Source organism: Clupea harengus, chromosome 24 (assembly GCF_900700415.2).
Source record: "Clupea harengus chromosome 24, Ch_v2.0.2, whole genome shotgun sequence".
NCBI classification, from domain to species: domain Eukaryota; kingdom Metazoa; phylum Chordata; class Actinopteri; order Clupeiformes; family Clupeidae; genus Clupea; species Clupea harengus.
In genome coordinates, this window is record NC_045175.1 from 3,009,652 (window position 1) to 3,022,084 (window position 12,433).

The window sequence follows — 12,433 nt, forward strand, 5'->3', positions numbered from 1 at the left end:
TGTCAGACAACATTATAATACCAATTAACAGTAGCAGTTAACACAGGAAAAACTAAAAGCACTGTTCATAGGAAAACTAAAAATTGTTACATTGCTGTACTGTTAGTTGTTATTGTTTCATAGTGTCACCAGGTACTACCAGTATGACCTGTTGAGCGTATACAATTAAATCATTGTTTTTTTTTTAAATTCTGCATCAAGATCCTTGCGGAATTCAGCCGTCTGATGTCTACTGATCTCCTGAGCTCCTTCTTTGGTGGACTTGATGAATATCTGCCCAGGTTTTCTTGACCTTTTCAGAAAAAAGGATCACATTGCAGAGCTCCAAGACATTGTTAGATGGCTGGACGCTCATGTAAGTATTGCACATGTATCTTTCATTTTGTGATGAGAAAATAGCCTTTTCTCTTTTTAACACTGTCTGTGTGTTTGCATGTGTCGGTGTTTGCTTTTGCATTTCAGGATTCCAATCAGAATAAGCGAACAGCAGTCTTACTTGGCATGCCGCATTTCCTTCGTGAAGAGCCCTCAAGCTTTCTTAAGACCTGTGAGGTAGGTTTAAAGCTTCCTCAAATGACTTGACGTGTGATTTGGAACCACTGTTTGAATTGAAGGATAGATTCAAACCAAAGATGGAAAAAGCAGCATGAATAGCATGAGACACTGAAATACTGTATTTGTATTCCAAACTGCAATATAATAAAAGCATTTCCTGGTTATCAGTTTAATATTTAGCTTCATGGTGATTTTGTTTTTCAGCCAACTGATCCAGTTGAAGATACCTTGAAAGGAACCAGTGTCGGGATCCTGATTGTGTCTGAAGAGATCGGCAGATATGTGGTCCCAATCGAGACCAATGACATTTGTCTCGTCTTGGAGGAACAGCTGGCTGTCATGAATATTTCTGATATTCCCAAGGCATTCGGACTAATGATGGGTCTGATGTATGCGCTCAATGTTGACTACCCAAAGCATCTCAAATATACGTTTGAAGTAATGCAAAAGCTTTTCTTGAATGTCGGAGGGTGTAGCTGCTCTTCACGTGTTAATGGTCTCCGTAACAGGCTGCTTTACAAAAAGTTGTAGTGCAGAAATCTCCCCTAGCATTTGGACTTGGTCTTCAGATATTTTTTTTGCTTTCATATTTGGACTTTGAAAGTGGAAACTGTTTGCCCCTTTAAATGGCTCTTGGCAACTTGTTTTTCTGTTTTATGCAATGTAGCACATGGGTTTGGTCCCGAAAGTGAAGGTTTTCTTTATTCACTTTTGTATTGTTTTGTGCCCTTTGCTCCCATGTGTGGACTTTGAGAATGTTATCTATGCTTAAAAGGGCATATTTTCTTTTACAGTGTACCACCTGAAAGCAGGTTGGAGGGGTGGGGGGGATGCGTGCGCGTGTTAAAAACAAAAAAACTGTCTTCATTTGCCAGGAGGATGTTTTGTGTTCACCAGAGGTTGCAAGCAGTAGGGTGTCCCCTAATAGTCCTGTTCCACCGAAGGCCCTCTGATGATTGTACGTCGTGCGTGCGTGTGCGTGCGTGCGTGCATGTATGTGTGTTGCTGGGAGAATACATATTTATGAAAACTTGTTTAGTTCATGTGGCAAATGGCTCTAGTACTGGCCAAGTACAAAAAACATAATTTTATCTGAAAGTAGTAACAAATAATCAACAGTAACATCTCACTGTTTACACATTCAGACATGTTATTGAAAACTGAATCTGCTGTATGCTCTTTAGTACTCCGTCCACAGTAGCCTAGTTGGTTAAGATTGTATAGCATTCCTCTTCACAAAATGAGAAACCCTATTTTTCTCCACTGCCTGGTATTTGAGTTCAATGTATTCAGTGCAAATACCTCTGCATTTACCCCCACTGTTTCTAAGTAGGTTTGTTTTACAGGCTGGTATGATGAATGCAGCTACATAAACAATCTGTGCTAAACTTCAAAAAGTCAACATAAACCACAGTGCACAATGCATTATGTGTCGCTTAGAAAATACTGCATCAGGCTCAACTTTCTGGACGCATGCAATCTGTAGCATCACTCTAAAAGCTCTCTGGGAGTATAAGCTGCAGTGCCGGCTGCATAGGTTGTTCCATCCTCAGATCAGAAATTTTGAGAATGTGTTGTACTAATATGTTGTACTTGGTTTACTTCCAAAACGCATTCAAAATACACATTTGTCAAACTTGTTATGCCGCCAAAGCCTTGAGCATGTTGTCTACAACAATGGCATAAGAAGTTGGACAAATGTGTATTTTGAATGCGTTTTGGAAGTAAACCAGCAAAAACCTAAAATGATTTGTTTTGAATACTTCAAGCTGACTTTTTTGTTGCCTTTTACACTCATTTATTGTACAGGGGTTCAGACTACACAGACACTTTTGTATTGTTTTGTGCCCTTTGCTCCCATGTGTGGACTTTGAGAATGTTGGTATCTGTTTTTTTTTACTTTTATTACAGTGTTCATAGCTCCCTGTCACTGAATATTTTTATAATTTCCCTTGTTTAAACTACATGGAAGAGGCAGTGAATGTTAATAAATATGGAAAAGAAAAGAAATGTGTCTCATCATAGTATTTAATTCAACTAGTGTTCTTATTTTGAACCAGCATGCAAGTTAGTCAAGTTAACTTTCTTACCTTTTTTGACACAACAAGTTTTAAGTATTTAATTAAACTAGTGTTCTTATTCTGAAACAACATGCAAGTTAGTCAAGTTAACTTACTTACCTTTTTTGACACAACAAGAGCTGAAGCAATTTTTTGTTGACTTGACTAAGTACGGAAAGTTATTTCAAAATACGTTTTATTGTCAAGTTAACTCAAAAATGTAAGGCAGCGCGGTAACAAACCTTTTTAAGTTAAAAGGGCATATTTTTTTTTACAGTGTAGGTTTGAGACGGATAAAGGACAGAAATTCAACAGAAAACCTGGAGTCACGCTTTCAATCATAAGTAATAGACAAAGTTTATCTTATTACATTTTAAAATGAACCCTTCCAATTGTATTGATTGATTGATTGATTGTATTGAGCAGCAGTCAAAATTCCAGTCACAAGTAGCAATCAGTTTACAGCTTGTTTATATTTACCAAGCCAGGCTGGGTGACATTCAAATAATTCAAATTGACTCTTACTTACCCAGGCCTGCGAGTGCATGTGACCCCAGCTGTAGTGACAGAGGGAGAGAGAGTGACACTAACCTGTAGCACCACCTGCATTCTGAGTAACAACCCCACCTTCGTCTGGTTCAAGAATTCACAACCAGTGACTACCGTACACACCACCGACAACAATCATCTGTACCTGGATCCAGTGAACAGTAGTGACTCAGGTCTCTACACCTGTGCAGTGAGAGGACAAATGGGTCTCCTTCTGCAGCTGTCACTCTCAGTGTCAGATGTAAGTAGATCTGTTTCAAGTGATCTGCAACAGAAACAACAAATAAGGCACCTTCGACATTTACCATTTCCTAAAATATTCTCTACATGATTTATAATTTGATGTTTGTTTCTGTCGTTTTTCACATTTTGTTGTTGTTTAGTTGTTTTTTCACAATCATTTGTTTTGATTGCACCTGTTTTTTTTTTTTTTTAAAGACCACCCAAGGAACACTTCAGTGTCTGTGAGTCCCTCTGGTGAAGTGGAAGAGGGCCAATCAGTGGTTCTCTCCTGCAGAAGTCAAGCCAACCCACCGGCACACACTTACACTTGGTACAAGAAAAGGGGACCTGAAAGTGTTCTAAAAATGGTGGCTGAGGAATTGAACCTGACTTTGACCTCAAGTGACGAGGGGGCTGTACCACTGCGAGGCACACAATGAAGTTGGTTCTCAGAACTCGTCTGTTACTCAGGTCTACTTTGCAGGTACCTTGTTTTTTGGGGGGGAAATTATCTTTCTTGTTTTGTGTTAGGTGTGGTCTGTGATTCTGGTAATAGGTTGTTGATATTTGAGGTCGACAGCTAATCAAATTACACCCTTCCCTTCCGTGCTCCTGAGAGCAGTGTGTTTATTAGCTGGAATAGAGTATGGCTTGGTCCATGACACTTTGTTTATCCCCCGTTTACAAAGCCAGCCATTTTTTAAGCGCACACACAGAATGGACTACTAGAGGACCGTGAGGAGCACTTCAGGGGATTTGACCAATAATGTATTACATTGGAATCGTTGACCGTACCTTTAAGTGAAGTGCGTTGAAAATGGAAAACATTTAAATGAAAATAAAAATATTAAATGTCTTAACCACATGACTCATTGTGTACATCAGTATCCCAACACTATTTCTGCTGTCTCTTTGCACTAAGGAACACTAAACATAAAGAGGCTTGTAGGCATTGGAGCCATTATTCTGGCTGTCATTTTGACTTTGGGACTTTTGCTGAGGTAAAGTTCCCTGTGAACATACAAGGCTCCATGAATTCATAAGAGCCTGCTTAGTTATTGCTAGTTTGCTTACATGTGCAATATGTGTGAATAATGGTGCGAAACATTTATGTTGCAGCATGTCCTGGGAGAGAAACAGCGGATCCAATGAAGACGACATGAGCGCAGAAAATAAAACACAAGTGTGTTAAGGCCATATTAGTGACAGCAATATTACAATACAATATTTCCATTCCTTACATCAACTGCTCTCTCAAACCACTAGGCGGATGCAGCTCCTGTTTATGCCAATATCTCTGCCATGGCTGTGACATCTGACGTTGCCAAGAGAGAGAATGTAGATGATGATGATGATGCTGATGTTGAGTATGCCAGCATCCACTTCAATGCCTTCGACACACAGGAAGCACACTCGATATGCATCAGACCAAGCGCTGCCAGTCGGTGAGATGTTCATGCGATCAAAAAAACGAAAAAGAAAAAATCATTGAATATGCACCTTTCTCTGTATTGCATTAATGATAACTGCATGTGTTTGTTTCCTCAGGTCTGAAGAGTACACTGTCATCTACAGTGCAGTCGGCACTGCAGAACTTGAGCATAAAGGACTAACAGAGGTTGCTTAAACTCAGCCGAGTGATGGCCACAGAGGATGAACAAAAGCTACTGTCAGTGCATCACTTTAATGGATTCTTTCCTTGATGAACTGGACTGGACTGGAGATGGTTTAGAATAGGCAGGTTCTTGGTGTTGCACCGGTATTTGTTAATTGGTGAGAAGACATCAATTCATGAGTATTGTTTTTTGGTGGTGCAACAGATCCATTGAGTTGATCAGGACTGTTTATGTAATGCTGTGGACCGCCAGTAAGGGAAGCTCTGAGTTACAAACACATTGCCATTCCTTTCAACTTGTCACAACAATATTATACTTCCAAGACCAGAATCAGGACCCAAGTTATTGAAGATGTGCCTAGAAGTGCATTGAAAATGTGACTAGAAATGCATTGAAAATGTGCCTAGAAGTGCATTGAAAATGTGACTAGAAATGCATTGAAAATGTGACTAGAAGTGCATTGAAAATGAATGCCAACATTTCTTGTAGGACCTTTAGCTTTGCATTAGTATATTAGTATTAGCTTATTAGCCTATTTTACTCACAACTATGCACAATCATTTTACTATCCTTGCCTCAATTTCTCCAAAATATCTTAAGCCAACACTCATTTTATGTCACTAAGTAAAACATGGTGTGAACTACTAAAGTTAACCATAAAATGAGAATATGGTTTGCATAGATTTGTTATTTTAGAAAAATGTAAAGGTAATTTGAGGGATTCAATAATGTATTTGCAGCCATTGCTAATTATTGTCACTTATGATTGGCATCGTGTCTTACGTCTGATATCCGATGGTGACTATGACTACTGTGGTGAATCTAACATGCTTGCTGGTTTTCTTTAACAAATCCTGAGTTTCTCCTCATGTCCTCCCTCCTGCTGAGCACCTATTGTATAAGGGGTGTCCTTCTGTCTTTTACCCGTCAATGTTGAAGCCAGATTAATTTTCATAGCCTTACATTGGGAGAGGATTTTGAGACCCCAAATAGACGTGCCATCATTCCTTGATGACTACCTAATTGAATGTTACCTTTTTTTGATGAAAATAAAATTTCAATAATATTCTTCCACTTTTTCAACCGTTGCCTAATATTAAAAGAAACTGTGGTTACATGTTGATTTCATAGACTACCTTCAAACTCATTGCTTACTTTTTTGCTTAAGGAAGGTTCCTAACTCAGTTAAATGATCTAGACATATCTAAGTGGCAGCCATGATTGGCGCTTAGGAAAGGTACTTCAGTCCTGACAGTTTTTGCAAAGCTGTAAATTCCAACAAAATGGATGATATCACCTGTGTACCTGATTATGTCTGGGTTATGTCTGTTACAAAGTGCATTGACAAGAGACAGTCGGGCAAGAAACCCAGTGGGCAACAGAGTCAAAAAGGGTACTCAAGATATCCAAAGATCACAGCTGAGGTACAGGCAAGGTTCAGGCAAAAATCCAAGGTCGGTAGTCAGGCAAAGGTCAATACACAGGTAGACAGAGTTAGGTACAGGCAAGGTTCAGGCAAAAATTCAAGGTCCAAAAAACAAGCAGACAGCTCGGTACACAGGTAGGCAGAGAGAATACAGGCAGCAGTACAAAAGGGTCTTGGCTTGACTCACGTGGCTGAACAGGAAAAGGTTGGCAACAGATAGGCAAGACAGAGCAAAGTTTTCCAAAACGCTAGGCAAGATTCAAAGTCCAGACACAGTTTTGGGTCGAGAACAGGCTTGGGTTGAAAGGATGAGCCTGTCTGTGTGTACTGGAATGTGGGTGCTTGGCTCTTATTTTACTTTACTATTATTTTACTTATTTTATTATTTAACAGATTTTTAACACATTGTTGTCATTTTTGTTGTTTGACAAATGACTGGGATTCATGTAATATTTATTGCAATAAAAAGATAATTTATAAGCAATGCCGATCAACCTTTGTGTCACTAGTGAGGGTGAAAGAGTGGGAGTGTTTGTTATTTGTTTTCAGAGCGATCCCGTCGTAGAGAAGCTGAGCGCATTCTTCGTGCTGGTTGGCCTTGTCTTCCTGACCCTAGCCATCTTGACCTTTGCCCTCTTCAACAGTTTCAGTTCAACACCCGGAGGACCAACGGGGCGCGGCTGAACCTCTCTATCTGCCTGTTGCTGGCTCATGCCCTCTGAGAGAGCAATGCTATAACTGCTGCCAGTGTTGAATGAATATGTTGTGTCTACAGAGATGTGAGTTTGGATTCACTTCAATTCAAATTTCTGCAAACGAAAAAAAACATATAACCAAGATATTTTCTCCAGTATGTTTTCAGGTTAAACAATAATACATAGAGATAGTTCATTTTTTCACACTGATGGCTGAATGTTTTAGAGTTTTAGGTATCCACTGACATATCAAACCTACCTGCACTGGCCTTTGTTAATAATGTCCTTGATGGTGATGTGGTCTCTCTGTGGGACAAACCTCTCCACCATCTTGATGAGGTTGGGGTGGGAGGCCAGAAAGGCCAGAGTATTATGGGCATGGGTCCTGTTTCAGACACAAAGCACATCATCCCCCTTTCATTTATAATGAGACCATTTACACTCACTCATTTAGAGTTAGGACATTAACACTCATTCATTTTCAATGAGGATATGGAGAAAAATGTATGCACTGTGCAGAACACATATTTTCAGAACATTTCATCCACTAATTCTTCCAAAAAAGTGTAACAGTGGTAAAGACAAACCTATACACTGACAGATACGTAATTCCATTTAGTATTGCTGTATGACAGGAGATTAGGTTAGGAGTCCTCATAATAGATAATATATATCATTATATTTTTTATTGAAAGAGCTTATTGGTTTGTTATTTAGAAAAAGGAAGTCATGCTCTCACCTGACTTCCAGTGCACAATCAACGGCCAGGCAGCTGATGGCATGGATGAAGCGGTCAGTCAGTTTGTTTTTGCCAGACAGGAGATGGGACGACCCCATGACCTCTGCCAGTCTGCCCAGGTGCTGAGCAGTGCTCTTCCTCGCGGCTGTATTACGGTGCCTGAAAAGCAGAGAACCAATGAAACAAAACAAGAGAAACATGGAGACAGAGGTTGGATAAGACAGATAACCACAGAACAAGGTGAACAAGGTGAGACAGAGAAACGGGTGAGGCAGACATCCAGAGAGACAGGTAAGATAAAAAAAAACCTCTTGAGACTGAGAACCAGTAAATAAGGAGGCAAGCTGGGAGAGAGGGTTAACAGTGAACCAGGGGGAGAAAGAGCCCCAGGGGTGACGGATGAACTAATTTTATAGCTCTACTTCTCACCTGACTCCTGTGTTGATGAGAGCGTTCATGCTGCGTGAGGGTGTTACATTGACCACCATGTACCCCAGCGCCAGCTCCACATCATCCCTGATGAAGCCGCTGGCCTCTCCTGCCTTCTGCAGCAGCGCGCCCGGGTGGTGCCTCTACCTCCGCCATCCATGCCCCGCCCCCAGATGAGCGTACAGGTGGGCCAGGTCACTATGGCAGTGCGGGACACCATGGAGCGCAGGTTCTTTACCTTGGTGGGATGAAGGGTGAAAGCGCAATGAATATAAGTTAGTTACAACTCTGTTCTCATGATGTTCACATAGGGTGACCATATTTTAGTTTGTGAAAAAGAGGACACTTTGTCGCGGGGGAGGGGGCGAGGTAGTGTATAGCATACAGATGACCCTGCCCCCTCCCCCCCGCGAGGAAGTTTTGACATCTTTTTCATATGCAGAGATGACCCCGCCCCCTCCCCCGCGACAAAATTTTGACATCTTTTCCACATGCAGATGTCATGTGCTGTTGTAAACAATGCAACTAGTGGAAGAGGCAAGGTGCTCAGTGTTGCCAGATTGGAAATGCCGAAGTATCGTACCAAATGCTCAAAATGATCGTCTTTAGAGGATAATTATCTGGCAACACTGAGAGGGCGGTCGACCAATGACAGTCAGAAACTCAGTCAGAAACTACAGTCAGAAACTCGCGCAAGAAGGTGGAACGTAAGGGAGATACCCTTTCCAAAACTTGTAAGGGCGTAAAAACTAGTTTGTGAAAGACCCAGAGAAACACAAATATCCGACGAGGCAAAATCCCGGACATTTTAGGAATCCCTGCATTTTTTAGGTCTCGAAAAGAGGACATGTCCGGATAAAAGAGGACGTCTGGTCACCCTAGTTCACAAAGCTGAATGAGTCATAGCCTACTATTGTTATTCATTGTAGTGGCATTGGGAAGTTTGAACTCATTGAACCCTATAAAGCATCATTAAGTGCACACAGTTTCTCCTGTCTGAAACAGAGTAATATGCAGCATGCGGGTCTAGCATGTTTTCCAGCAGGGAGCGTCTCACCTCTTCAGTGACAGCCAGACACAGGTCATGCAGTCTGGGCAGCAGCAGCTCAGCATGGTGCTGAGACAGAGACCTGATGGAGGTCAGGCCCTCGATCTTCTTCTCCCTGCAGCAACACCAGCATCAGTCAACTCAGAGGTACATTGGGATGAAGAGGCTTGGGTAGTCTATATTCAGCTAAGCTCCAAAATGTGAAGGCCAGAACTCATTAAAGATAACTGTTTAAGCATAGCTTAGACTATCTTAGCTAAAGACTTACCATTCAACCAAGTTAAACATGTTAGCATAGCCTAGCCTTTTTTCTCTCGATAAAAGCCTATAATTTTAGCTAAGGGCCCACCATTTATCCAAGGTAAATATGCTAGAGTAGTCTTAAGTAGTTCATCTTCGTGAAAGGCCCACCATCAAAGGTAAAAGGTTAATAAGCCTAGCAACACACACCACTCGCCCAAGGTAAACGTGTTAGAATAGCTTCTCTTATTGAAACATCTTTCTTCATTAAAGCCTAATCCATCTAGTCTTTGTTAAGGAACCACCATTTGCCCAAAGCAAATACGTTAGTGTAGCCTATCTTAGCTAAAAACCCATAGTTGATCTAAAGTAAATATGCTAGCCTAGCCTAGCTTGTCTTAGCTAAACTCCTACCAGTCATCGACGCTGAGCAACCTGAAGGCCTGCAGGAGGGCCTGCTCTGGGCAGGGCAGGGGGGGCAGTTTGGCCAGCTCTGGGAGCTCCTTGACCTTCTGGCTCTGCCTCGCCTGCCTCTTCCCTCTCACTTTCATCTTCACCTCCTTCAGCTCCCTTGCTCCCTTATTCCTCCCTGACAGGGCCTCAACGGACTTTTGCTCTGGGAGGTCAAAGGTCACATTTGTCTGTCTGACGTCCTGTCTACACTGCCTTGACAGACTGTGTTGTTTTTAACTGTCCTGATGTTTAGTTTATGTAGGCTGAATATATATTTCCATATTTATATCAAAAACAGTAAAATATGTATTTCCTATTCAGTAAATCTCTATGTGTTTATTACTTCTGGCCTGTAAGTGTGTAGATCCTTTTCATGGGTTATGACCAGGCAAGCCTATGAGACAATCTGTTTGTGTGGAGGGCATTTGAGTATGTGTATAACATTCTTCACTACTCACCTTCCACAGCAGCAGCTATACTGAGTGATGCTGTCTTCTTGAGGCGGGGCAGTCTACTGCGGAACTGTCCGCAATTGATTGTCTGTGGGGGAGTGGGGACAGCGGGGGCGGTGGGAAACGGCGGGGTCCTGAGCAAGGGCAGAGTTTGCCGCTCTGACGGGGTCCTGCTGGCCTTGATCTTCTCTGCCTCCTTCTGACCAACGCCAGTTGCTTGGTTGGTGAAAATGGGGGGCAGCACCTCCTGCTGGCCAGATGCCACACTGGCCATGAAGGCCTTCTTCACGCGGCGCACAAGTGTGCTGCAAGGCATCATGGGATTGCGGTCTGGTGGGGGCACGGGCAGAAGATGAGGATGGAGATGAAGCAGCTGATGCTGAGACTGCAGAGATGGAGAAGGGAACATGTCATCAAACATGGATTCCGCCTACGCCCTGTAACAGTCACACAACCACCTCCTACCAGAGTACAGCAGTACAGTACAACTTTCCTTAAGAGTAAAAATATACTTAATAGGCAGCCTCACTATAAGTGCATGTGTAATCTAAGGTTTACTAATCTTTAAATTTCACAGTAACAGTATTTCATAAGATGTGTGGTTGGTCTTTATGGTAATCACTGAGAGAATTATGATTAAAAACCACATTGGACTAAAGCTATAACCATGGTAACCAGAAACCACACTCCAAAGGTCATTATCAAACCCTCACACAAACGTGACCTTTGACCTTGACTTTTTTCAACTTTGAACTGGAAAAGGTCACTTTGTGGAGGGTATTACAACAGCTACTTTTAACAGTTTCACTCCCAGTATGTAGTTTCTCATAGACATAGGAAACAAGTTGGGAAATTATATAACTGATGATTTTCAAATTTGACTACTAACACAGTACAGAAGTACAGATCAACTTTCCCTAAGAGCACACAGATACCTAACAGGCATTCTCACCATAGATGCATTTGCAATCCTTACATTCATCAGTAACGGTGTGAACCATAATCATATGTTTCTATGGTAACCACTAACCCAAAATTGTGCTTGACAGCCAGATTGGGCCAAAGTTGTAACCATGGTAACCATAAACCTGCCACCATAGACATATATACATCTATGCCTGCCACAGGAAGTCCATCATCAAGCCATACTTGAACTTTGACCTTTTACCCTTTCAACTTTGACATGGAAAAAGGGTCAGTTAATAGGGGCCAAGTGCATTATTAGAATGATTATTTCTATTATTCTTCTATTTTATCAGTCTAATAATTCCTTATAGGCCCCAGGAAATTTGGTCAATTATTTAAGTTTATCCAAAAATGTGTACAACTACCACTGGATTTTCCAGGGAACTCACACATGCCGAGGTACAGGTCTGGGTCCTGGTGTCTTCATTCCACTTCTGGCGTTCTATCAGGAGCTGCTGAATCATACTTTTCATCTGCTTCTTTTCATCATGGAGTTCATCCAGCTGCTTTTTAAGGCTTTGGAAATCCATTGTATATCAAAAGGAGCTATATTTCAATGCAGTAAGGTGTAAATCCGCTGAAATAAAACGTCCTGAAATTAAAATACTAAATAATATCAAATTAAGATGTAAATGTAAACAAAACTATCTACTGAAAAGCGAGTGTGTGTGTGTCCTAACTAAGAAGTTGCAACAAGTGATTTCGCCAAGGGTGACATGAGCGCTACTCTGACCTCACCATTATGACGTAAACTGGGATCCTTTGACGTCTGTTGCTTGAACGGACCATTCTAAAACTTGTTCAGGTGCAAGAGAAACTAAATACGTGGAAATGAAGGTCGGCATTATGAATAAACTAACCAATGTCGATCAAAAGCTATGCTCTTCTAAATCAATTGTATCATACCCCACCTTACATTTTAAAACCTTATAACCGGTAGTTCAGAACGTTATACTTTATCTTGGTTTGAGTTCAGTTATTTA

General features: G+C 41.4%; 1 protein-coding gene and 1 long non-coding RNA gene across 2 annotated transcripts; one reads left to right on the forward strand and one right to left on the reverse strand.

Moving 5' to 3' along the window:
* The first annotated feature begins 284 nt into the window (after positions 1 to 284).
* LOC116219025 lies at positions 285 to 2,565 on the forward strand. Its single transcript, XR_004163075.2, has 3 exons — positions 285 to 355; positions 463 to 552; positions 760 to 2,565. It is a non-coding gene; the product is annotated as an uncharacterized LOC116219025 (long non-coding RNA).
* A 4,327-nt stretch (positions 2,566 to 6,892) lies between these two features.
* On the reverse strand, positions 6,893 to 11,030 carry LOC116218979 (TOG array regulator of axonemal microtubules protein 1-like). Its single transcript, XM_031561748.2, has 8 exons — positions 10,491 to 11,030; positions 9,994 to 10,195; positions 9,349 to 9,454; positions 8,491 to 8,529; positions 8,292 to 8,434; positions 7,863 to 8,021; positions 7,383 to 7,508; positions 6,893 to 7,237 (listed from the first exon to the last, which is right to left on the reverse strand). Exons 1-8 carry the CDS (start codon positions 10,903 to 10,905, stop codon positions 7,225 to 7,227), a joined length of 1,203 nt encoding a protein of 400 aa, XP_031417608.2. The 5' UTR covers positions 10,906 to 11,030; the 3' UTR covers positions 6,893 to 7,224.
* Positions 11,031 to 12,433: the final 1,403 nt, after the last annotated feature.

What these genes read in the sequence shown, in the direction of transcription:
- LOC116218979 (XM_031561748.2), bottom strand. Translation starts at nt 10,905, where the DNA reads ATGTTTGATGACATGTTCCCTTCTCCATCTCTGCAGTCTCAGCATCAG. An exon ending in GTCTGGCTGTCACTGAAGAG is followed by an intron (nt 8,530 to 9,348) that starts GTGAGACGCTCC and finishes CATCCCACCAAG; the next exon opens with GTAAAGAACCTGCGCTCCAT. An exon ending in GATTGTGCACTGGAAGTCAG is followed by an intron (nt 7,509 to 7,862) that starts GTGAGAGCATGA and finishes TGTCTGAAACAG; the next exon opens with GACCCATGCCCATAATACTC.